The sequence below is a fragment of the Malania oleifera genome, chromosome 2 (genome assembly GCF_029873635.1).
Source record: "Malania oleifera isolate guangnan ecotype guangnan chromosome 2, ASM2987363v1, whole genome shotgun sequence".
NCBI lineage: Eukaryota > Viridiplantae > Streptophyta > Magnoliopsida > Santalales > Ximeniaceae > Malania > Malania oleifera.
Genome location: NC_080418.1, coordinates 136656075 through 136683284, shown reverse-complemented (window position 1 = coordinate 136683284; position 27210 = coordinate 136656075). Strand labels below are relative to the sequence as shown.

The following is a 27210-nucleotide window of genomic DNA, read 5'->3' as shown; positions in this document are numbered from 1 at the left end:
TGTACAAAAAGCAAGGGATTGCTTCTACCACATGATAGCCTCTAAGTGGCCCTAAACAAGTGGTAGGGATTGCTAACGTGGCAACAATCCAACCATCCAAAGAAACACAAATTGGACAATCTAGATGAAACCATGTTAGTTTGAAAAAACTTGGTCCAGGATGCGCCATGTGTCACCTTGCGGTGGTGACATGTGGCCCATTAACCCCCAATATAAAATGCTTTTTTTCTCTCTCCTCTCTCATTCTCTCCCAATTATTTTTCGCTATCTTCTTATTCTCTCTCTCTCTCTCTCTCTCTCTCTCTCTACTTATTCTTTCTCTCTCTCCCTCCCCTCTCTCTCCTCTCTTCTTCCTTCTGCTCTGCTCTTCCCTCTCTCTACTATTTTGTCTATATGTTCTCTCTCCCTATCTGCTTTTCATCTCCTTTTTGCTCTCTTTTTTCTTCTCATCTCCCTAATCTTCTCTCTCTCTCTCTCTCTCTCTCTCTCTCTCTCTCTCTCTCTCCTCTTCTCTTCTTCCTTCCGTTATGCTTTTTATTTAACTGATTTTGTTTCATTTTTGTTCTTGTTTTGCAGGTTAGCTCTTTCGGGACTACAGATCCTCAAATCCCCATAAATAAGTTCCCCCTTCTTCCCCCTTTGATTTTTCTTTATTCGTTGAGATTCAATCATATTATGTGTTTTGGATTTGAAATTGCACTATTTGCTAGGTTCTGGGGTGATCCAACTCACCAAGCTGGGTTAGCCCACTGAGTTGACTCGATCCACTATTTGGGCATACAAAATTAGGTTTGTGTGTTTGGGTTTTGAAAATTGGGCACTTAGTTTTTTTTTTAAAATGGATTTTATTTTAAAAAATGGGTGTGAGGCCCAACATTTAAAGAAACAAAAATGTGAGTTTTAAAAGCTAGGCCTGGGCTTGTTTGTTTGAAAAAGCAATCTGGGTTTTAATAAATGGGCCATGGGTCTGTTTGTTTTTAAAATGTGATTTTTGTTTTAAAAATGGGCCCTAGGCTTGTTAGTTTTAAAAATTTCAATTTTGAGAAAAAAAAAAAAGGGGGCCTTGGGTTTCTGTTGAACAATGGATTGGGTTAATGGACCCAAGTCCAGGTGGACTTGGGTCCTAGGGAGTCTGGGTTAGCAAATCGAGTTAGCAGGTTAGGTCAACCAAGTCGAGTTAGCGGGTTGGGCCAACAGATTGAATCCGGGTCGAATCCGATTGATCTCAGAGTGCTTCTATTCTTATTTTTGAATGAATATTGAATAAATAACAAAGAACAAAAATAACTCAAAATACCTACTCAGTGTCTTTCACTCCTTCAATCTTAAATAGAATACCGATGCCTCTTTCAATCGTTTGCTTCTGCTTGTGAATTGCTCCTTTATGAATTGCTTTTGCTTCTGTGAATTGCTCAATATTGCTACTGTTGTTACCCTCTCTATATCTATGGTTGTTACTCTCTCTATCTATCTTTATCTCTCCATATGAACCTCAATTTATAAGTCTAGGGATGCATTTAATTCTCAACAAGTAACCCTTGATTTTCTCTTTGCAAACGTGCAAGAGCCAATGTTCCAAGACTCCTATCTCCCACCCTTTTTTTTTTGCATTTATCTTTTTGTTGTGTTGTACAATACTTTATATTTTTTTTTTATTTTTCTAATTATTTTTTCTCTCTATTGTAGTCGTATATATAGTGTATAATAATAAAATAAGTATTTTCTTTTATTATATTTGGCCCCTAGACAAAATGGGGTGTCACAACTTTTACAATCAAATTCTTATATTATTGATAAGTAGGTAACCAAACAATTGTGATGATAAGATATTTTTACATGAATTTGATAATATTTTGATATATTTGTAAGATCTTTGGAAAATAATATTTGATTTGAATTGTTTATATTTATATAATTTCATATAATTGTAGGATGTGTCTGTCATACTATGCACTTATGAAATTTCTTATTATGGACAAAAAAAAAAAAAATGCCAATATTGGTGAAATATCAACATACAAAATTTTGATTTGCAATTTTAGCTGGGATGGTAAATTTTGAAACTTATTAATGACTACCAAATTTATTAATTTAGGTATTAACAATAACTGTAAAAAAAATTTTAAATCAATAATTTTGTTACCAATTTTTAAGAAATAAGTTACAAAATTATAAAGAGGTTTTATGGAAGTTATACTAGAGAAGCATAGAAAAGTATCGTCAAATTAAGTCTAATCAATGAAAAGTAATTGATTGTAACATAGGAATACTTTAAATTTGTATTATATTGTTAAATGCACATCACGAAAATATTAACATTGTAATATCCATATATTATAATCAATTTTTGAATTATTTAATTTCATTGTTAATTTTTTTTTATGTTTTTTAATAAAAGAAATTTTATGTTTTTTGAGTTATGCAATTACTATCAATTCTAATAAATTTTTAAAATTATGTAATGTCTATTTTCAATTTTTAAATAACTTATATATTTAGTTATATGACTTCAACTTCATTGTTGAATTTTATTTTATTTTTAAAGTCGTCCCATACATAGATATTAGTAATGTTCTTCAATTGAATTCTTATATTATAAATAGATATAGAATATCAAAGTATTGTGATGCAAAATTTTTCTCACATAAATTTAAGAATATTTTGATGTATTTGTAAAATGTTTGACAATTATTTTTTGTTTAATTTTGAATTGTTCATAATTATATAGGTGCATACCATACTAATGAAAATTTATGTATATGGACAAAAAAAAAATCAAATTATAGAGACGTGATGCTAATTCTACTACTACTGTAGAGATATCATCATCTAATAATTTGATTTATAAATATTTGAGTTCGACTATTAAAATTTGAAACTTATTAAAACTGAACTTGCACGGGATTTCCACTCGTACTTTTTAAGTAATGATGATCTCCTTCAATCAAATTGCAAATTTTATTATATGAAGATTTATGGATAATAAAACAAAAAAACACTGAACATACTTTTGGAATCTAGAATGAAAAAAGGACATTCTTTTGATTAGGGCTAAATTCAAGTAAATCAAAGTTTATAAATATATTAGAAAGAACGAATGGTTAGATACCTAATAACCATTTGTACATCCCTCTTAATTCAATTTAGAGTGAATTATATTCCATTAAAATCGATTAATTAATTTAACTAAATTATATGTTGATCCGTTAGTAAATAATTATTTAAAAGAATTAGAATTTGGCTTGATGGAGAAAAGTTTAACTGTTGGGTCATAAAAATGTATTTTGTACAATTTAATTTAACGAAACAATTTTGTAGTGTTAAAAAAGTAATAAAGTATAGTAATTTGTAATCATACTGGTACACATGCAACTGTCAAAATTTGAGCGTATTTACAGGTCAAAGTCCGAAATCTCTCCCTCTCTCGGCGCTTTCACTCTCTGCATCTCCCAGGTACTATGGTACTTCCACCTCTGTTGCTATGTCTCCCATTGATCTGTTCTCTTGCACTCCACGCAATTCTTCTTCTTCTTCTTCTTCTTCTTCTTCACTTGTCCGATCTTTCTTTTTATCTTTTTCCGATTCTGTTCTGTTTGTGGGTTCTGGCCTGGGTGGGGTACCCTTCCGGCTCCTTTATGTGCAAGTAAGCCAAGTGTTCTGTTTGTGAGTTTTGGGGTAACCATTGTGTTCCTTTTGTGGAATCATAAATCTATGTTTGCCAATTTCATGCATATTTGGTGTCAATTTTTGTTTGACACTTTCATTCTAGGTGTTTATTGGTGTAGAATGAGCATATCTATGTGTTTCTTTCATTTCTATTCTGTAGTTTTTTTTTTAATTATGCTCGTTTCATACTCTTTTTTCACTTTCTTCTTGTAATTGTATTGCAGATTTATGCTTGCATTTATCTGGGTTTCGGCTTAAATCATTAGGAATTTGAATTGTCGGCTGTGTTTATTTGCTACTGCTGCCTATTTAGTTTTTGGGAATCGAATGGAATTGTGGGTTTAATGGATTTGCATTTGAAAGCTGCTGGGTATATGAGAATTGGGTAGTGTTGGGGTTGGTCAAGTTGGGCGATTTGGGAACATTTGGGATTCCCTTTTTCTCTGTTGTACATTTGAGATGATTGGGAGGAAAAACATGGGCCGTGCGTCCCCATTGCTTTTGGTTATTTTGTCATTGGGGTTTTTCTTTGCAACCTATAATTTGTTGACTATGATAATGCACAACAAAGCAATTGGTTCTGGGAGTTGGGCGGCCGATGGTGTGGAAATGTTTGATGAGTTTCTTCGAAAATCTGAAAAGGAGAGTGTAGGGAATTTAAGATTCCATGTTGTCGTTACGGCGACTGATGCTCCTTATAGCAAATGGCAATGCCGCATTATGTACTACTGGTATAAAAAGTTTAAAAGCACGGCTGGATCAGACATGGGAGGCTTTACTCGGGTTTTGCATTCAGGAAATCCTGACAATTTGATGGAGGAGATTCCCACAATTGTTGTTGATCCTCTTCCAGATGGGCTTGATCGGGTGAGTGTTTTTTTCTTATCACATTGTTTGAATTTCTCTTACCTCGAGTTCATTCACTTATAATAATTAATGTTATACGAAATCCAATAGACTTGCAAAATGGAACACATGCAACTGAGTCATTTCTTCATACTGTCCTGCCTGCATTGTGTTTCATGAGCAGGAAAGTAATTAGAAAAACTTTCTGGAGTTCTATGACTAAATTTTTTTCTTAGGGAAAGATGAACTATTGATAATTCATTGTCCAAGTTTTTTTCCCTCTTCTGGGAGTCAATGAAATCCATGGAAAGACAAACTAAGCATTCGTCTCTGTGCTACATTATTAGGCCAAGTATCAGTGCAATTGTAATGCTGATTGGCCATTGCATCAAACAATTTGCATACAATAAAATAAACATTTAGAAAATTAAGCCGATGTTTAGTTGTGGAAAATAGTTTTCATTCTTCATTTCTAGTTTTCCCAGTAATTCCAAAAAATGCAGTCTTGTTTTCCAATTTTTCAACATTTGTTTAAGAAATTTGGGAAGCATTTTTTTTTATTGCTTTTTGAGTTTCCCATATACAAATGTTGGAAATCTGGAAAACAAGGCGACTGTTTTTTTTTCTCTTTGGGAAACTGGAAACAGATGGTAAAAACTGCTTTCACAACTAAACAGACCCTAATGTATTTTATTACTTTAGCCTATGACAGAATGCCACTTTCCAGAAGCTCATACAATTTGGGGGGCAGGGAAGGGGAAGATGCTAGGACTGGAAGAGCCTTAAATGTGCTACTGTTCTCTTATCTTATTCCATTACATAATTCCTGGCTCACATTTTGAAACAATAAATCTTTCCTTTTTATAAAAAAAAAAAAAATAGAGCTGCCGGAAAATAGATCATAAATGCGTTCAACTTGGGCAACCTAAACCAAGTTTTATTGGACAGTTCTCATACCAGTTCTTACACTTTTTATAAGACAGCTAAGGAAAAAGAAAAGCTATTGATTACGCTTTAAAGCAAAATAGTACCTGCTTTAGGGAAGAGTTGTGGACAGTAATGGGAGGGCATGGTTTCTGTGGGGTAAGTGGCAGGAGAGAGATCAAGAAGTGAGGGAGCATGTGCATATCAAGTTCAACTCCTTTCATAAGTGGGTCTGGAGCAGTGCACTTAATCAAAGCATAGAAACTCAATGTAACGCCCACTTCTTGTTTTTAGAGTGAGCAGGTGAGTAGTATAAAAGCTCTTGAACAGTTTAGTGAAATTGTTGCACAATGGTACATGTTTAATCAAAACCTTATATGCACTGAGTCAAAGTTATCTGCCTTTTTTTTTCATCTCACCTTGTAATTGTGGTTCATAATCCACCATTGCAACAGTATACATACCACTTACTGGTTTTGGCTGCCATTTTTGTAACTTTATTCCTCTTTTCCCTGTTTGTATTTGATACTTTACAGCTTTTTATTTTCTAGAACTTTCTTTGTATTTTGTTTTTACTGTAGTTGAATGTCCAATGTTGTATCCAGGGTTACATTGTCTTAAATAGACCATGGGCATTTGTGCAGTGGCTGGAAAGAGTGACCATTGATGAAGAGTGAGTCTTTACTTATTTCATTTTTAGCAAACTGGATACTTAGCTTTCTTTTTTAAGATTTCTGAAAGGTGGTGCATCCTATGACTGATGCAGATACATTCTAATGGCAGAGCCTGACCACATATTTGTAAATCCTCTCCCTAACTTCGCACGTGGAGATTATCCGGCAGCATACCCATTTTTCTACATTAAACCTGCTGAAAACGAAAAAATTATAAGAAAGTTTTATCCTGAGGAGAATGGTCCTGTGACAAATGTTGATCCAATTGGCAATTCTCCTGTGATAATTAGTAAGGTAGAGTATCATCTTGCTAATATATCTGATTAGCACTAATTTTATGATTGTGAAGGACTAATTTGACTTACAATATTATCTATTTCAGCCCCTGCTGGAGAAAATTGCACCGACATGGATGAATGTTTCATTGAGAATGAAGGATGACCCTGAGACAGATAAAGCTTTTGGATGGGTGCTAGAAATGTGAGTTGTACTACCAAAGATTTTTTTTTTTTTTGGGTTCATGCTCTGTGAAATGGATGTTCTCTGATTTTGAGATCTTTTATAGATTTTGATTTTGCTGTTATTTTGCTCTTAAAAATTCAGGTATGCATATGCGATAGCATCTGCATTGCATGGCGTGAAACATATTCTTCGTAAAGACTTTATGCTACAGGTTTGTGCAATATATCATGAATTGTATTGTATTTCACTATTTTGAGTTCTTTCCGTTTTAATTTTCCTCAACAGATCATTAACATGCATCTTATATGTTTTAGCCACCATGGGATTTGGAAACTGGGAAAAAGTTTATACTCCACTACACTTACGGATGTGATTACAATTTGGAGGCAAGATCTCTCTCTCTCTCTCTCTCTCTCACACACACACACAAATACATGGTTTTATCACTGAAATTTGAAACTCAAACAGAGACAACCATACTACCTTCATGAGTTTTGTTTGATGCTGTACTTTATTTATTGTTAATACATATTGTTTCTTGCTTGTAAGATATTGCTTCTTGCTTGAGCTATTTATTTGAATTTGGTAATCATTTAGGGAAAGCTGACCTATGGAAGGATTGGGGAATGGCGTTTTGACAAGAGATCATATCTCAGTGGTCCTCCACCAAGGAACCTCTCCTTACCTCCTCCAGGTGTTCCTGAAAGTGTGGTATGTCTACAAGACCATAATCATTTTTGTTGCTTTAGACCTTGTTTAGGAGGGAGCAATCCATAAAATAGATTAATCTTGTACAAAATCATTTTTGAAATCAAGCTCAGCAGGAAAAATGCCATCCAATCCATGAGAAATAAGATATAGATGAAGATAGAAACAAAAAGGGAAGGAAGTCCCTACTTTAGTGGACTCCTCTATGCTTACAAAGCTTATTTTGTGGGTTTATGTCAACGATGTAGTCTGTTAGTGGGTTTATGTCAACAATGTAGTCAGTGGGCTAGATATTATTTTGCAAAAGCCACAGAATATACACTTCGATTAATATGAGCATGTTTCAATGCATGCTATGAATCATGGATTTTTTTTTCATTGCTGATGTTTGTCATGCAATATTAGATTATGACAAGTCAATGTGGTATTGTGATAATAAGGTTGTTATCTTATATTTATGGCTCCATTCAATAAATGTTACAAACATTCTTTGTCTTTGTCACTCATCCAATGCAATAACTTCGCTTTCTATTAATACTATATAGTAGCATTTTTATCTTTTTGGCAGCATCCTTCACTAGGACTACCATTGGAGGTTGTGTTATTGATTTCTGGTTAAGTTGTTGTTTTCTTTCGTTATTTTCTTTTTCCTCATCATATTATGACATTGTTAAATTTTTCAATTTGGGCAACATGTGATTACTTTTCTTTAGGCACGTGCAATGTCCTACCATGCCTTGGCTAGATTGAACACATGCTCTTATTTTTTTAGCACTTATTCATGATAAAATTCTTAGGTGCATTTTTATGAGGATCAGGTTAGATATATTAGATTATAAACCGGAATTATAAAGCAGAAGAGGTGGGTTACACTATAAAGATAAAACAGACTAGGATTAGGGTTGTCCAAGAAAAATTTCATGATTATCTAGATTTAACAAAGAAGGGGCTCTTACAAAAGAAACAATTATTTTAGAGGAGACAAATAAAAGAAGAGACAATAAGAGTCAAATATCAAAATGATGGAGAAGGGAATGAAAGGAAAGAAGAAGAACCTTACTCCCTGAGGGTTTGCCTAGAATCTGCAATTAGAAATATTCAAAAGTCAAGTTCCCTAGGGCACAGTCCAATGATTCCAAAGTTAATTCCAACAGTTAAGGGATGTTTCATGATCCAAATGGGATCACCAAGGTCATGTTAGCTTGCTAGTAATCGTCATCCCAAACATAATCTCATTTCGAGTGATTAGCAATAGAGCCAATCATTTTTCTATGGGGCCTAACTGGAGTCACTGCATAGTTCTACAAAAAATTATAGGCGTACCATTTCCTAGGAGGGGGCTAGGTAAAATATCTCAAAAGTTGGGGGGAGGGAGCATATATAAATTTATATTATAATATTTTAAAAAAATTTGGGAGCATTTGATGCTGAAGCTTGTGCAGACTCACATGTAATACCTTAAGTCCAAATGGATAATTCAATTCTTTGAAATCCAAAGCTAACCTTGATGGATTTGCTATATGTCACAGTCCCGCATTGGGTATGTATTAGGGGGATCTTGAGCTTACAAGGGTGGTTCAGGCTCCAACTATGTTAAGCTCCTTTTATGAGGCAAAATCGTGAGGCTAGTGGATCAAAGCAGACAATACCTCCTCGGAGTTGGGATTAGAGCCACCATAGGGTTACTATCATTTGGGTGGATTCTACATGGAGGTCCAACATCACATGTGTAACAGGGAGATCTTGGGTCTAATAAGGTTGGTTCTAGCTCCAACTACGTGAGATGCCTTTTTACGGGGCAAAACCTTGATGCCACTGAACCAAAGTGGGCAATCCCTCGCCGGAGTTGACCATTACACCATGCATATAAATATACAAGAGCGACATCCTTGAATTATAGAAACACATTGGCTATGGACTTGGTGAATGGAAATGGATCCATGACAACCCAACACTTTCAAGTGACCTTGGCATATGGGGATAAGAGTTGAGAATGGAGCTCTCATAATAGAGTGGGTCATGCTCATAGCATTCTCAATTTCTCACAACCATCATATCTCATATGATTTCCTCCCTAATAATGCATGACAAGCATGCAAATCATAAAACTAATAACCCAACTGGAAAACAACTTCCCTCAATGCCAACACCACATCCACACAGGAAGACATACTATCTATTCAAGAACTAGATACCTTCACCATGTTGATCTAAATGTGTGCCAACCCAATCATTGAATCACTCAAGTCGGTATCAAATTGATTTGGCTTGGGAGTCTACAAGAACATGCAAAGGCTACCAACTCCTTTATAGCTAACTGACCCAACATGTTGGAAGAGCTCATTCAACTTAGGTGACACTCTTGGACCATGTTTTCTCATGCAGTGGCAAAGAACAGCACAGACTTCTACTAGGGGGGATGGCTCACTTGCCGAAGCATCCTTTAGCTGCTAGTATGATTTAGAAACTTGTACACATAGGTGGCTTTTTGTCTTCTGTCTTCTCTTCCACCACATCTGGAGGCTTCTTTTTGGGGCACCAAAGCTATGTGCGACTCTTCCCACACTTATTGCGCTCCAACCAGGGTTTATCAGGTTGTCTGGCTTCCATTAGTTTGTGAGTGGTAGGAGCAGCTGCAGTTTTTGACTCAACATGCTGCACCGACTTCCTCCAACTGTCTTTCATACAAGTAGGACATAATTTACATAACTTTGTCAATGGAATTGAAGTGTTGGTTGTTATGCTTTATCTGAATCCCATGTCTCAGCGCACCAATGTTTTAGATAACTTGTTGCTACTCACTGATGGAGGAGCATGTGCGAATTATTCTAGGCAACCAATGATTTTTTTTTTGTTGAAGATTTAGAAATTAAGGATTTTGTTTTAAATTAGTAAGTTTAGATATTTTATAATTTTAGTTAATTTAGGGTTATTTTGTGCATTTTAAGTACTTTGGGGTTAGTTTACAATGTTCTATTTAGTTGGGTTATTTGTGTAATTATTTCTGTTAGTTGTAGTATTGAGTGTATAAATAGTGTGATTGTGCATTGTATAAATCAGTTATCAGATTTAAGTTGAGAATTCCCTGTCAGTTTCCCCCTCTCTCTCTCTCTCTCTCTCACATGTGCTCACTCTCTCCTCTCCTTCTTCCTCCTCTTCTTCTTCTTTCTCCTTCTCCTGCCCATCTCTGATCTGTTTTTCTAATTTCTCTATAGTTCTGCTTTTTTATTTGCCGTTTTAAGTTCTTTTCTGTTATATTTTCTGCCTGCATTAGTCTCTATTCCCATCTTCTTTCCCTCCCTTTTCTCGTTTTGTTGGGCTTTTTGCGGAGCCTAGTTGTGTTTTAATTTGGATGACAACTTGACCTCTATTTAATTAGAGATTTCTATCCTAAGGCTTGGGCCGTAAGGCACAAGCCGTAATCGTGGGGGTCCAGGGGCAACGCCCCCGGGAAATTTTTGCAGCCCATTCGGAATGAAACCCTAGGCGCAACATATAAAAAGGATGGCTTTCGGGTGATTAAGGTTGGCGTTGTTATACCTGTGAGAGAGCGAGAGGGAGAGCATTGTATCGCCGCATTCTCTGTGTTTTCTTCCTGACAATATTGAAATCCCTGCAATTCCGTGGACATAGACAAAATTGCCGAACCACGTAAATATTGTCTTGTGCGTGTGATTGATTTTTCTTTGGCGTTATTTTTCCTCTATTTTGTATCTCACAGGTTTTAGGAATTTGTTCTTTATTCCCAACACGTTTCTTATTCCTTCTCTTATCTCTTTGTTTCTCACCCTTAATTCTTCCTCATTTCTCTTTCTGTTTCTGAATTCTAGTTTTTGTCCTGCATCACTCACCCTCATACCTAGTAATTAGTTTAAGAAACTCCTGGGTTGTACGTCTTAATGTGCTTTCTGCCTTGGATGAGAGCAGTGCCTAGAGTAGAACTCCCTATCACTGCTCACCAGCACAAATTTATAGACTATAAGTTCTTTCACCCAGTCTTACAGATCTGTCCCAATGGTTCCTGCCCTGTGACTTTCCTCACCAAGTGTTAGCATATCCCTTAAAGACAAGCATGGTCTTAAATTTTGGCAATTTTGCTGAAATTTCAGATGAGATCAGATTTTGGGAGGCTTCAAAATGAAATTGGGCTTCAATATCTTTTTTGCAATATTTTTTTGACTAGCATTTTGGAAATTCCTGAAATTTTGGTCAAAACTCCCGACTATCAGGAGTTTTGGCCAAGCTTTTAGGCACATGAGAAAATATTTTCTAAAAATGGAAAATAAAAAATGTAAAAAATGAGTAAAATTTAGGTTGTTTTTTATTTTATTTTTCTAAATAATCTATTCTAAGTGTTGCTACCAAAATTTGTCCGAGAGAATTTGGATCAAGCATGACTTCAATTACCTGCCAAGAATGAAGAAAAAACAGCTTGGAGGACCTAGGTTGTACTCTGGGGGACCACTCTGATGCCTAAGTTAGGGATTTTGGAAGGATTATATGATCGCAACAGTAAGGGAGTAAGTGAGAATGAGATAAGATGCCTTATTTTCCTTAGGGAGTCTTCTTTATAGGCATTTGGGATACCTCCCTATTGATTTCCCTACTAATGGATTGCAGGGGTTACATTTTGGATATGTTACCAAGGAGTAAAGATTGGTGTGCTAACCCTTTCCTTTAATTAATGGACGTTACCTCCTTCCTATTAATCCCTTGATGTCTTTTCATTTTTTTTTTGTCTTTTGTAAGTTAATGTTGAGTTTAATGTTAGGGTCTTTTTTAGGTCATGTCAGTTGCCTCCATACTCTTGAGTCTTAGAGTTGCCTTTTTGGCCCGAGAGTATATAACATTTACTATAAGTCCTTTTACTATCACAAGATTTGGATGAAGTCATCAGATGGGCATCTTTGAGCCTCATGGTAGTGTTCATTAGATGGGCCACTGCTTTACCGATTGGTGCCCATTTCTTATTGCCTTATGAGCGGTGTTCATCAAATGGACATTTTTGGACCTCATAAGCAGTGCTCATCCGATGAGCCAATTTTTTGCTAAGTGGTGTCAATCTCTTGTTGCCTTATGAGTGGTGCTCATTAGATGGACATTTTTGGATCTCATGGGCAGTGCTCATCAGATGGACCAATACTTTGCTGAGCAGTGCTCCTTCTTGTTGCCTTATGAGCGATGCTCATCAAATGGTCATTTTTGGGTCTAATGAGGGATGCTTATCAGATGGGCCAATTTTTTGCCGAATAATATCCGTCTGTTGTTGCCTCATGAGCAGTGCTCATTAGATGGACATTGGGTCTTATGAGTGGTGCTCATCAAATGTGCTAATTTTTTGTGGAACAGTGCCTATCTATTGTTGCCTCATGAGCAGTGCTCATTAGATGGACATTTTTGGGCCTTATGGGCAGTGCTTATTAGATGAGCCAATATTTTGTCAAGCAATGCCCATTTCTTGTTGTCTTATGAATGATGCTTATCAAATGAATATTTTTGGACCTCATGAGCAGTACTTATCAGATGGGCCAATTTTTTGTCGAGCAGTGCTTGCTTATTGTTGCCCTATAACCAGTGCTCATCAGATGGAGTAATTTTTTGTCGAGTAGTAGCCTTATAGTGTTTCTTCATAAGCGGTGCTCATCAGATGGGCTAATTTTTTGCTGAACAGTGTCTGTATCTTGTTGCCTCATTAGTGGTGCTCATCAGATGGACATTTTTGGGCCTAATGAACAATGCTCATCAAATGGGCCAATTTTCTGCTGAGCAGTGCTTATTTTCTAGGTAGAATTCCTCAACATGATTCACATCTCACGAAGCCTCGTGGTTCGGTGCTACCTCTTTTTCTCCTATAAGTAGTTCCTCTCCCCTTCTTTTTATTCTCCATACTTGGAAGGGAAGTTTTTATTAGAGGTATGTTTCCTTACTCCTCCCTCGACGATTTCATCAACATCTCTAGTATGTTTTCCCTTTATATCTTATATGCTTCTTTTTGTCATAATAAGCTCCTCCATGTTGATATATTTCGGGGCTCGCACCATTAGCTCTCTCATATCGATCGAGGGCTTCTTCCCTATGAAAATTAGGAATGATCCATTGTCAAGGCGGCTATTGTTATTATGTTGTTTAGGTTTATGATCTCTAGAGTTGCATTGATAAAATAGCACATGAACTGTTTCAACATCTCTTCCTCTTTATAAACAAGGCTTATAAGGTGGGTCAAACTCTTCGCCATTTTTCGGTTGCTGACAGAATGCCCCACAAACTGCTCCTCCATCTCAAAGAAAGACCAAGTCGGGCTTCAATGTTTAGTACCATGCTCTAACATTCCCCTTCAAGGTTGCCGCAAATGTTTGCCACATAATGGCATCAAGTGTACCTTGAAATTGCATCAACATTTCGAAGATTGTGTTGAGATGGTCTTGGGGATATGACGACCCATCATATCCTTTTACATTGGGCATCTTAAATTTATTGGGCAAGGGGGTCTCCGTTATTTCCTTGGTAAAGGGGGGATCAAAATATCTAGCTGAGGTCTCCCCTATTGTCGACTGCAAACTACTTTTACTAACTTTTCCAGTTAATCAATTTTCTTGAGTTTTTCTTCAAATTCTTGGGATTGTTGCTCATTAATGCCCACATTGTTGGTTCCTTCTACCTTCTTTTTCAGATTTGAAATTTTCAAGGCAACTTCATGTGGTACCACCGTCTTACCTTTAGATGTCGTTTTTGCTTGAGCAGACCTTATGTTCTATAGGATTTTTTTTTTGTAAGATCATGCCTAAACATGCCTTCCACCTTCCCTTGGAAGGCTATCGGCAAATTGTCTAGTGGTGGGGATTGAACTGAATGGGACGATTGATCCCTAGCAATTGGTTCAGACTCATAATTGTGTGATGCAGTCATGATTGAATTTTAGAAAGAAATCCTTCCAAGTTTCCTATAAACGGCGCCAACTGTTGCTGCCAAAATTTGTCCAAGAGAATTTGGATCAATCACGACTTTGATCACCTACCAAGAATGAAAGACACACGGCTTGGAGGACCTAGGGTGTACTTCAGTAGACCATTCCGATACCTAACTCAAGGAATTTGGAATGATTATATGATTGCAATAGTAAAGGAGTGAGTGAGAATGAGATGAGATGAGATGCCTTACCTTCCTTAGGGGGTCCTTTTAATAGGCATTCAAGATACCTCCATATTGATTTCCCTACTAATGGATTGCAAGGGTTACATTTTGGATATGTTACCAAGGAGTAAAGATTGTTGTGCTAACTAATCCTTTGCTTTAATTAATGGATGTTACCTCCTTTCCATTGATCTCTTGATGTCTTTTTGTATTTGCCGAGTTTAATGTTGTGGTGTCTTTTAGGTTATGTCACTAATATTTCCCAAAGTTTCATTTACAGTTTCCTTATTTTATTTTAAGTTTCCAATGCTTCTTTGAATCAAAATAAAAATTTCTATCAAATCGAAATTTCTTCAAATTTCTATTGAAATTCAAAATTTTAGTCCTTAAAAGTGTGCTAGAACATCTTGGAAAATAAAAACATGTTGTAGCTGGTTAAGCCAATCATACAAGATGTTGGTGGAAATTACATAGATATTTATCTTGTGTTCATGCCAATGGTAACAATAGTAGAGGTACCACTTGCATCCAATATCAATGGTGTGTTGGATGCTGGTACTTCTACAGCAACTGTTTGGATGAAAGTTTTTTATTGTGAAACTAAGAAGAAAATTAATTTTTTACTATGTTTTCTCTTTATATCAGAGACCATCAAAATTAAATTTTATTTTATTATGATTAAAATTTTAAAAAAATCAAATGTAAATGATGTGTAAGATTATATTTTTATCCATCAATTTAGTATATTTTTTGTTTTCTTTCTTACTTTTCTTAGCAACCAAATATGAAAAACTAGATTATTTCATATTTTCCTTTTGTTTTTTTAAGATTTTCCAAATTTCAAATAGAGCCTTAGGGTCAATCTTGAATTAAAGATAAAGTTATATTTTTTTCTTTATACCAAATAATATTAAAAATTACTATATTTTTTTCTTCATACAGGATGTTGGTGGAAATTACATGGATATTTATCTTGAGTTCATGCAATGGTAACAACAATAGAGGTACCACTTGCATCCAATATCCACAACCCCCTTTTGTTTCACCAATGTAGGCAGGTCAAAAAACTATCAATTTTCTACTAAGGTCTCAACTTCCCTTTTTGGAAATTTGTCATGCTCCATCAGAGGCCCACCAATTTTATTTTATTTTTGTGTTGTGAAGCCATGGTAGTCTTTTCTACTAGGACATGGATGTGATCTCATGTCGTTCAAGTTTCAACTTTCAAGTCACTAACATCTTGTTGAACTAGATCATATTGGTCCCTTTTCACCATGGGTTCTTTCATAATTTCATTCATTATTTTTTTTTCACACATGCAACTGGTTGGTTCTTTCGGATGGTTTCAAACCAGTCTAGATCAGTTGACTCTGTAGATACAAGGTGAAGATCTAATAAAATAACTCCCTTCTTTCTTTTGCACAATAAGTGATGCAGGGGCTCTATGCCATGGTTTAAAAACCTGGACCAGCCGGTCCTACCAGGTTGGACCGAAACCAGTCAAATTGCTGGCCTGGGTTATGCTGTCAAACAGAACTAGTGTGAACCAGTGTCAACCTGGCCAAAACTGGGTGACTCGGTCGGACATAGTGGGCCAGCCGGGTTGATCCTTGTCTCTATTATAAAAATAAAATAAAATATAAAGGCAGAAAGAGAATTTTGCAAACTCAAGCCTGGTCTAGTGTCAAAGGAGGAATAACTCTTACCAGCATTGCTGCTTTGCCCTTTTGTTACTACAATGAAGATAAACTATATATAGATACTATCTTTGCACACACACACACACACACACACACACATACAGATACAGATACAGATACCCATATATATTATGCCTGTAATTTAATCATTAAATTAGTCATACACTTAATTTTTAAAGAACCAAACTCTCACCCTCACTCCTTATTTGACTGCTAAAATAATCATAATAATAATTGTAATAATAATAATAATAATAATAATTATTATTATTATTATTATTATTATTATTGTTATTTTCATGAATATTTGAAAAATAATAGGAATAGTGTCATAAATATTATCTAATTAATGTTATTAATATTTTAGTTTGATTTGTTAATAGATGATTATGACCATTTGTGTATACGTCAATATAAATAACACAGGCACACATAGACATGTGTGTGTGTGTGTGTGTGTAATATAAACAAATAAACTAATAAACGCATATAATATGTGTGTGTTTCATGGTCTTAAATTTCCACGAAATTATCGAAAAATCTGTCAAAATTTCCGATTTCAGTCACCCTCGAAATCAAAATGGCAATCGATTTTCGTCTTGCATAATTTCTGTCGAAATCTCAACCAATCATCTAAAATTTATTGAAATCTCAAAATTTTAGCAAAACTTGTCAAAATTTTGACTATACGATGAAATTTCGTCAGAATTCAAATGAGAAATTTAGATCGAAACAAAAGTTTTTTACAAGTGCTTTTGAAATTATATGAAAAAATAAACTTATAGTAATATTTTATTTAACCATTCATGTCTAAATTATCATTATTTGTATAATAAATTTTATTTAAATGATTTATGAATTTCATTTGTATTTATTGAATATATTTAATGTACATTATCTTGCAAATATGTTCAATACACATACCATTTTACAACTTTTCTTCCTCATACAAAACGTAGATGTATTTAATTTGTAATGTATTAGTCCTAAAACTTATATTATTATGTTTTTTAATCATTTCTAAAGTTTCACAAAGAATTTCATGCTTTACTATGAATTTCTATTATTTTTTCAAATCGAAATCAAAATTGGCATTGAAATCGAAATTTTTGTCAAAATTTCTGTACTTTTGGAGCTTCGAAATTTGAGTTGAAATCGAAAGTTAAGACCGTGGTGTGTTTCACTAGTTTGACCACTAGTTGACCCACTAGTCTAACTTGTCCAACCAACTCGGTGGCTTTATGTTGGAAATTACAAATAAAAATTAATTAATTAAACTTGACATTCATTGTGTTTGGTTCAAATATTTGAAAAGTCTTAGTTGGGTGATGAATCTATAAGGATTCATGTAACTAGACAATGGGCTACAACAAATGTATTAATTGCAATTATTATGGATACATGTGCAAAGCTCCATGTAAAGCCTATAAATAGCCATTTACTCAAGTCATTTGCGATTGACTTCTCTCCTTCTACTTTGTACCCTTTATTTCCAAAATACCACCCTTAGTGTGTGTCTAGTGTTTCAAATGATGGCAAGTCCATTTCAAGTCCCTCTTCTCACCAAATATAATTTTGATAATTGGAGCATTCGAATGGAAGCCTTACTTGGATCTCAAGATGTTTGATGTTTGAGAGATTGTTGAAAAAAGTTATGTAGAACCACAAGATAAGGGTACCTTGAATTAAGCACACAATGATGCTTTAAAAGATTCAAGAAAGAAGGATTGGAAAGATCTCATTCTTATATATGAAACTTCTTCTAAACAAGCACGAGACAGCCTACAAAACTCACAAAAAGGAGTTGATAAAGTGATGAAAGTTCGTCACCAAACACAGAGGTATAGAACACTTTGAAGTTTTCTATTTTACTTGATGCAAATGACTTGAGTACATGGCTATTTATAGGATTTACATGGAGCCTAGTACATGTGTCTATAATAATTGCAACTATACATTTATTGTAACCTATTTATCTAGTTATGTTTGGTTCAAGTATTTGAAAAGTCTTTTGAATTGAGCAATGTATCTATATGGGTTCATGTAACTAGATAATAGGCTACAAATGTATTAGTTGTAGTTATTGTGTATACATGTACTAGGCTCCTGTAAAGCCTATAAATACCCATGTACTCAAGTAATTTGCATTAAGTGGAATAAAAAATTTCAAAGTGCTCTATCCTTTATCGACTTCCCTCCATCTAATTTATATCCTCTATCACCAGCAAAGTTGTATTAGCACTTAGTGTGTGTCTAGCGTTCAAATGATCGTAAGCCCATTTCAAGTCCCTCTCAAAAGATAATTTTGATAATTGAAGTATTCAAATGGAAGCCTAGGATCTCAAGATGTTTTAGGAGATTGTTGAAGAAGTTTCTTAGAACCGCAAGATGAGAGTACCTTGAATCAACATAGAAGGATGCTTTAGAAGATTCAAGAAAGAATGATTGGAAAGCTCTCACCCTCATATATCAAGGTTTGAATGAAGTTATGTTTGAAAAAATTTGCAAGTGCAACTTCTCCTAAACAAGCATGGAACAGTCTATGAAAGTCACAAAAAGGAGTTGATAAATTGGTGAAAGTTCATCTCCAAACATAGAGGTATAGAACACTTTGAAGTTTTTGATTCCTCAGATATAAATTACTGAGTACATGGCTATTATAGGCTTTGCATGGAGCCTAGTACATGTATCCATAATAATTGCATTAATAAATTTATTGTAGCCTATTATCTAGTTACATGAATCCCTATAGATACATTACCCAGTTCAAAAGACTTTTCAAATACTTGAACCACACATAATGAATATCAAGTTTAATTGATTTATTTTTAATTTCCAAGACCACCTGTTAAACTTGATATTGATTCCATTCGAAGAAGACTCCATAATTTGCTTAAGTCATCAAACTTGAGAGACTTGTTGAATATATCCGCAACCTGGTTTTGAGGCTTCACGAATTTGACCTATACTTCTTTGTTTCAAATGTTTTCTCTAATGAAGTGAAACCTTGTATCTATATGCTTACTTCGATCATGAAACATTGGATTCTTTGCCAATGCTATTGCAGCCTTGTTATCCACATATATCTTTGTTGGTTCTTCTTGCACCATCTTCAACTTTAGCAAACTTTTGATACAAATTGCATGACATGTGCATGATGTGGCAGCAACATATGCTTCACATGTTGAAAGAGAAACTATACATTATTTCTTCAATATTAATGCGAATGTTGTTTGTCCCACAAAAAATAAAAATCTGATTGTACTCTTCTGATCATTCAGTCTCCATCCTTGTCACTAACACTATACCCACAAGCTTGAAAACATTAGAACATGAATTATATATTCCAAAATTCTGCATATCGTTGATGCATCGAGAATCCTCTTGGTTGCCTTCAAGTCGGTTATAGTTGGTGCTACCATATATCTACACACTAACCCTACTCCAAAAAGAATACCTGGTCTTGGATGTGTCAAATACCAAAGAGTTCCAACAAAACTTCGAAAATAAGTAGGATCAACCTTACTTTCAATAAGTAGGATCAACCTTCCTTTTTTTGCATTACTTCTATCCCAAGATGGTATGGCAATAGTTCAATATTTGCCATCTCAAACTCCACCATTGCTCTTTTGAATTTTGCAAACATGCTTGGATTATTTCCTGTGAATATTAAGTCATCAACATACAAACATACAAGCGATAATTCCCCATTTCAATTTGACTTAATATAAATTGCATGATTACAAGGGCATTTTTCAAAATTGTTTTCTTGAAAATACCTGTCAATTCTACTATACCAATCTTGAGGTGTCTACTTCAACTTATGAAGTGCTTTATTGAGCCTTAGCACCTTCTTTTCATGCCATGTCATTTGATATCCAAATCCACACACTTCCTCATCAAGTAATCCATTCAGAAATGCTGATTTGACATCCGTTTGATGAATCTTCCATTTATTCTCAGGTGCTAAGGAGATAATGAATCAAAGTGTTTCTAACTGAGCAACTGGTGTGAATACATCACCATAATCAATTCTCGATCTTTGATTGTATCCTTTTGCCACAAGTTTTGCCTTGTACCTTTCAACATCTCTATTAGCATTTTTCTTCACTTTGTAAACCCATTTGATTCCCTTTGCTTTATGTCCCTTCGGCAAAGTGGTTAAGTTCCATGTAGCATTCTTTTCAATTCCAAAAATTTCTTTATCCATTGCAATTCTTTACTTCTCGCTTTGCATCGCCTCATCAAAATCTAGTGGTTCAAAATTAGCAAATAAAGAGAAAAGGGTTTGATCATCCATATTTTCAATCACCTCATAGATTTCTTGTAGGCTGCTCATCTGAGGTTGTCTTCTTTCCGATGATGATGATGACAATGATTGTCCACTAAGCAACATCGATGATGGTGGAGTAGTAGGCACTTCTATCGATTTATCTTCTTGCTCATTTTCTTCAAACAGGAAAGAAGTTATACTTCTCCTCTTGAGTGTTCTAGACCTATGTGCTTCTCTCATCAAACTCAACATCTTAATTTATGATAACTTTTCCATTGCTTGGGTAGTAGAGCTTGTGTTCCTTTAATTTTGAGTCATATCTTTTCTCACTTTTGTCATCCAAGTTGGAATGCTTCTATTCTACTACATGTTCAAACGTTATGCTCTCCTACACCTACAAATGAGGGATACTTGGCTTTTTTTACACTCCAAGCTTCTTGTGGGGTTTGTTTATAGGCACTTCTAGTCGCACACTGATTTGACAAATATACCGCACAATCAATTGCTTCAACCCAAAATTCTTTAGGCGTTTTCTTGCTTTTCAACATACGTCTTTCCATGTTAAATTTTTTTTTTTTCTATTTTTGCGTGCATTTTTTTGAGGAGACATTGGAACCATGAAAGAACGACGAATTCCATTTCTTTCACAATATTGCTTGAATTCATTTGCTGTGAATTCTCCCCTTAACTAACCGCATAGCTTTGATTTCATAATCACTTTCTTTTTCAACAAAAATGTTGAATCTTTTGGAAGTTTCATACACTTCTGATTTTTGTTTGAGAAAATAAACCCAAGTCTTTCTACTAAAATCATCCATAAAGAGAAAAAAAAATACTTAATTCTTATCAAGTGATAGGGGATCAATCAGTCCACATATATCAATGTGGATAAGCTCCAATGGCTTCTTCACCCTTGCACTTGCTTCTTTCAGGAAACTCTTCCTAGACTTTGTTTACTAAGCACACATCCTTCATATATTTGGCGGGGATGCTCAATCAAAGGTAAATATTTCACCGGTTTTATCTTGTTCATCAATTTCAAACTATTAAAATTCACATGCCCTCACCTTAGATGCCAAAGCCAAGAGGAATATTTATGCAAGCCTTCAAACATTTGGCAACATTAGTTTGAATGTTTAATTTAAACATTCTATTTTCCGTCGTCATCACTTTTGCTATCAAACAATTTTTAGGATCTCTTATTAAAAGGTTACAATCTTTCATGTGGATACTGTATCCTTTTTCTAAGAATTGTTCCAAACTTTAAATGTTATTCTTCATGTTTAGCACATAATATACATTAGTAATGAATTTATGCCTTTTATCTTTTAGGCGAATTAAGATTTTACCTTTCCCTTTTAATGGAATCTTAGACAAGTCTCTGAATGTAGCATTCTCACTTACCAATTCATCCAACTCCATGAACAAAATCTTGTTTCCACACATATGATTACGTGCTCCACGGTCAAGATACCATGTGTTCCTTTCTTCTCCTCCATCTCCTTTGAATGCTAGCATTAGAGTAGGCTCCAGCTCTTCCTTTTCTTCTCCAACACAATTGTTCATTTCTTCAACATTGTTGGGAGTTCTACACTCTATCAGTTAGAATTATAGATACCTTTGTCTTCTCAAATTTGATCCTTTTCCACTTCCTCTAGTGAATTGATAATTTTGGCTCCTCTCATCGTTATTTGAGTTGGAATCACTTATTCTTTCTTTTCCTCGACCTCGACCACAACCACAACCACGCCCATGTCCACAACTTCTTTTCATAAATTACTTCTCTCTCCTTGAAAGAAAGTTTGGTTTGAAGAACTTGCTCTTATGGTTCTTGCTTCTTCTTTATAACCCTTTCTTCATAGGCTTGCAAAGACCCCATAAGTTGATCAGTATTCATGGACTCCAAATCCTTGAATTTTTCATTTGCTAGAACAACAAAGTTGGATTTTGGTTCTCCATCACTTGACCATCTTTTAAATCTTCACCATATCTTCTCAATTAGTTAACAATACCCAAAACTCATGAAAAATAATAAGAAACTAATTCAGGATCCTTCATGTGTAATGTTTCAAACTTACCTCTATGTGTTTGGAGACGAACTTTCACCACTATATTGACTCCTTTTTGTGAGTTTTGTAGGCTGTCCCATGTTTGTTTAGAAGAAGTTGCACCTACAACTTTTTCAAACTTAACTCCATTCAAACCTTGATATATAAGGGTGAGAGCCTTCCTTGATATATGAGGGTCAAAGCCTTCCGATCCTTCCTTCTTGAATATTTTTAAGCATCCGTCTATGCTTGATTCCAGGTACCCTCATCTTGCGGTTCTACATTACCCTTTTCAATGATCTCCCAAACATCTTGAGATTCAATTAAGGCTTTCATTAGAATACTCCAATTATCAAAACTATCTTTGGTGAGGAGAGGGACTTGAAATGGGTTTGTCATCATTTGAAACACCAGACACATATTAAGCTTTGATACCATTTTGTTGGAAATAGAGGATACAAAGTCGATAGAAAGAAGTGGATAAAGGATAAAACACTTTAAGTTTTTAATTCCATTTGATGTAAATGGCTTGAGTACATGACTATTTATAGGTTTTGCTAGATCCTAGTACATGTATCCATAGTAATTTCAATTAATACATTTATTGTAGTCTATTTATCTAGTTACATGAATCCCTATAGATACATTGCCCTATTCAAAAGACTTCTCAAATACTTGAACAAAACACAACGAATACCAAGTTTAATGAATTTATTTTTTTTTATGAGGCAATATCCACATCAAAGATTGTAACCTTTTGATAAGAGATCCTAAAAATTGTTTGGTGGCAAAAGTGATGGTGACAGAAAATAGGATGCTTTAGTTAAACATCAAACTAATGTTGCCAAATGTTTCAAGGCTTGCATAAAAGATTCCTCTTGCCTTTGGCGTCTAAGGTATGGACTTGTGAATTTTAATAGTTTCAAATTGATGAACAAGATAAAGATGTTGAAAGATTTACCTTTGATTGAGCATCTCCACCAATTATGTGAAGGATGTGTATTAAGAAAACAATTCAGGAAGAGTTTCTCGGTCAAAGCAAAAACAAGGGCAAACAAGCTATTGGAGCTTATCCACACCGATGTATGTGGGTCGATTAATCCAACATCACTTGGTAAGAATAAATATTTTTATCTTTTTGTTGATGACTTTAGTAGAACGACTTGAGTCTATTTTCTCAAAAGAAAATATGAGGTGTTTGAAACTTTCAAAAAAATTCAAGTTTTTTTGTTGAAAAGAAAGTGGTTATGAAATCAATCTAGATAAAGATGTTGAACAAGATAAAGATGCTGAAATATTTACCTTTGATTGAGCATCTTCACCAATTATGTGAGGATGTGTATTCAGTAGACAATCCAGGAAGAGGTTCTTGAACAAAGCAAGCACAAGGGCAAAGAAGCCATTGGAGCTTATCCACACCGATGTATGTGGGTCATGCTCCAACATCACTTGGTATGAATAAATTTTTTTTGCTTTTCATTGATGACTTTAGTAGAATGACTTAAGTCTATTTTCTCAAATTAAAATCTAAGGTGTTTGAAACTTTAAAAAAATTCAAGTTTTTTTGTTGAAAAGAAAGTGGTTAAGAAATCAATATTATTCAATTAGATAGAGAGGGAGAATTCACATAAAATAAATTCAAGCAATATTGTGACTGAAACGGAATTTGTCCTTTAACGGCTCCAAGGTCTCCTCAACAAAATTATTGCAGATTGCAAAAATAGAACAGTTCTTGATATGGCAAGAAGTATGTTGAAAAGCAAGAAAATGCTTGAAGAATTTTGGGCTGAAGTAATTGAGTGTGTAGTGAATTTGTTGAACTGGTGTTCAACTAGAAGTGTATGAAAACGAACCCCACAAGAAGCTTGAAATGGAAAAAAGCCAAGCGACCCATTTGCAAGTGTTTGGGAGCATGGCATATGAACATGTAGCATATCAGAAGCATTCCAAGTTTGATGACAAGAGTAAGAAATGTGTCTTTGTCAAGTATGATTTGAATTCAAAGGGATTCAAGCTCTACAATCCAAGCAGTGGAAAAGTTATAATAAATTGAGATGTTGAGTTTGATGAGGCAAGCAAATGGGACTTGGACACTTAAGAGGAGAAGTATGACTTCTTTCCTTCATTTGAAGAAAATAAGGAGCAAAAATATAGATTGATTGAAGTGCCTACTACTATTCCAACACCGATGTTACCTCCTTTTGGATATTCATCATCATCGGAAAGAGACCATCTCGGATGAGAAGCCTTCAAGAAATCTACGAGTTAACTTAAAATATGGATGATCTAATCCTTTTCTGCTTATTTGTTGATTGTGAACCACCAAATTTTGATGAGTTGATGCAAAGCGAGAAGTGGTGAATTGACATGAATGAAGAAATTACTAGAATTGAAAAGAATGCTACATGGAAATTAACCACTTTGGTGAATAGAAATAAAACAATTGGAGTCAAATGGGTTGACAAGGTGAAGAAAAATACCAATGGAGAGGTTGAAAGGTGCATGGCAAGACTTGTGTCAAAAGGATATGATCAAAGACCAAGAATTGATTGCAATGAGGTATTTGCAATAGTTGCTCAGTTAGAAACAATTCGATTCATTATCTCCTTGGTAGGTTAGAATAAATGGGTGGTTCGTCAAATCAGCATTTCTTAATGGATTACTTAAGGAGAAGTGTATGTGGAACAACCATTGGGATATCAAGTGAGAGGGCATGAAAAGAATGTGCTAAGGCTCAACAAAGTGCTTTATGAGTTGAAGTAGGTGCCTAGGGCTTGATATAGTAGAATTGATAAGTATTTTCAAAAAAATAATTTTGAAAAATGCCCATGTGAACATGCCCTTTATATTAAGTCATGTTGAAATGGATATATATTGCTTGTATGTTTGTATGTTGATGACTTAATATTTATAGGAAATAATCTAAGCATGTTTGCAGAATTTAAAAGAGCAATGGCAGAGGAGTTTGAGATGACAGATGTTGGATTCATCTCATTCCATCTTGGGATAGAAGTAATGCAAAGGAGGAAGGAATCTTCATCTCTCAAGAAAGGTATGCAAAGGAAGGAAGTCTTTAAGAAATTCTAGATGAATGAATGTAAGCCGGTCAGCACCCCCATGGAGTATGGAGTAAAGTTATCGAAGCATGGTCAAGGTAAGGTTGTTCCTACTTATTTTTGAAGTCATTGTTGGAAGCCTTTGGTATTTGACATGTACAAGGCCAGATATTCTTTTTGGAGTAGGGTTGGTGTGTAGATATATGTAAGCACCAACTATAACCCACTTGAAGGCAACCAAAAGGATTCTTTGGTACATCACAGGTAATTAGGTATGCTGGATTTTTAGAATATGTTATTCATGTTCTAAATTTTTCAAGCTTGGGGGATACAGTTATAGTGACTAGGCTGGAGATTTGGATGATTGGAAGGGTACAGCCGGATTTGTATTTTTCATGGGACAAACAACATTCACATTGGTATGAAAGAAACAAACTTCAATTTGTGAAGTAAAGTGTGTTGCAGCCATATCATGCATATGTAATTCAATTTGGCTAAGAAATTGTTGAAGACGGTGCAAGAACCAACAGAGATGTACATGGATAATAAGTGTGCAGTAGCATTGGCAAGGAATTCAGTGTTCCATGATTAAGCATATAGATATAAGGGGGACTTCATCAGAGAAAGCATTTTGGAAACAAGAAAGTACAACTCAAATTTATGAAGTCTCTAGACCATGTTGTAGTCTTGTAGATATCTTCACCAAGTCTCTCAAGTTTGATGGATTAAACAACTTAAGGAGTCTTCTTGGGTTGAAGTCAATATCAAGTTTAAAGGGGGGAGGGGGGAAGGACTGTTGGAAATTCTAAAAAATAATAATTAATTAATTAATTTAACTTGATATTCAATTTGTTTGGTTCAAGTATTTGAAAATTCTTTTGAATTGGGTAATGTATCTATAGGGATTCATGTAACTAGATAAATAGGCTACAATAAATGTACTAATTGCAATTATTATGGATACATGTACTAGGATCCATGTAAAGCCTATAAATAGCTATGTATTGATGTCATTTGCATCAAGTGGAATTAAAAATTTTAAAATTTTCTATCCTTAATCCACTTCTCTCCATCTACTTTGTAGTCTTTATTTTTATTAGGTTCTGGGCTTTAAAACTATGCTCAATTTGAAGCAATAAGGCAGTGATGTCCTATGGCAAGGACTGCAAAGAAGATGCCATTGGCTGGTCAACAACAGCGATGCAGAAGAACTCAGTATGCTGTGATGACATGCATCTTGTTATGGCAAGTTTTTTTTGAAACAAGTGAATTTGAGTTGGTTGGATGCTCTTCGACGAAAGAAATTTGTGCTCAATTCAACGGGCATGTGTTTGATTTATGCGTCCATCATGGTTTTAAATCGCGGCTGCGGGTAGCGTAACGTAATGGTAATGGGTGTAACGGGAAGCGGGAGTAGCGGATGTTACATAACGGGAAGCGGGTGTAACAGTCGTGAATTTTTTTGAAGCATGCACAACCTTGTGCATATTAGCATATTTGCATGTTTTAAGCTTTTAGCCCTTCTTAGAAATAGTTTGTGTATTTTGGATCATTTAGTTAGAGTAACTAAGTTCTTTGGTAAGGGCAACAAGTTCACGTTTGTTTTAAACCACCATTGATAGAAAAATTACATATGTGTGTGTGCATTTATACTTCTCATTGTTCTTATTTGTAATAAATTCTTATGTGTGCTAAATTAATTAATAGAACAAAATACATTAT

The 27210-nt window shown here is 34.8% G+C and overlaps 1 protein-coding gene across 5 annotated transcripts in view; it reads left to right on the top strand.

The window, feature by feature from the left end:
• Positions 1-583: 583 nt before the first annotated feature.
• Positions 584-27210, top strand: part of LOC131149094 (hydroxyproline O-arabinosyltransferase PLENTY-like) — a 45674-nt gene continuing 19047 nt past the window's right edge. Inside the window, exons 1-8 of one of the 5 annotated variants that reach the window (XM_058099177.1) lie at positions 584-620; positions 3891-4533; positions 6042-6109; positions 6203-6404; positions 6493-6590; positions 6714-6783; positions 6887-6958; positions 7170-7283. In XM_058099177.1, coding sequence (XP_057955160.1) covers positions 4126-4533; positions 6042-6109; positions 6203-6404; positions 6493-6590; positions 6714-6783; positions 6887-6958; positions 7170-7283 — 1032 coding nt within the window. In that variant the 5' untranslated portion in view covers positions 584-620; positions 3891-4125. Of the gene's footprint in view, positions 621-3374; positions 3676-3890; positions 4534-6041; positions 6110-6202; positions 6405-6492; positions 6591-6713; positions 6784-6886; positions 6959-7169; positions 7284-27210 lie in introns of those variants that run through there. The other 4 variants (XM_058099176.1, XM_058099179.1, XM_058099180.1 and 1 more) reach the window with 4 other exon arrangements.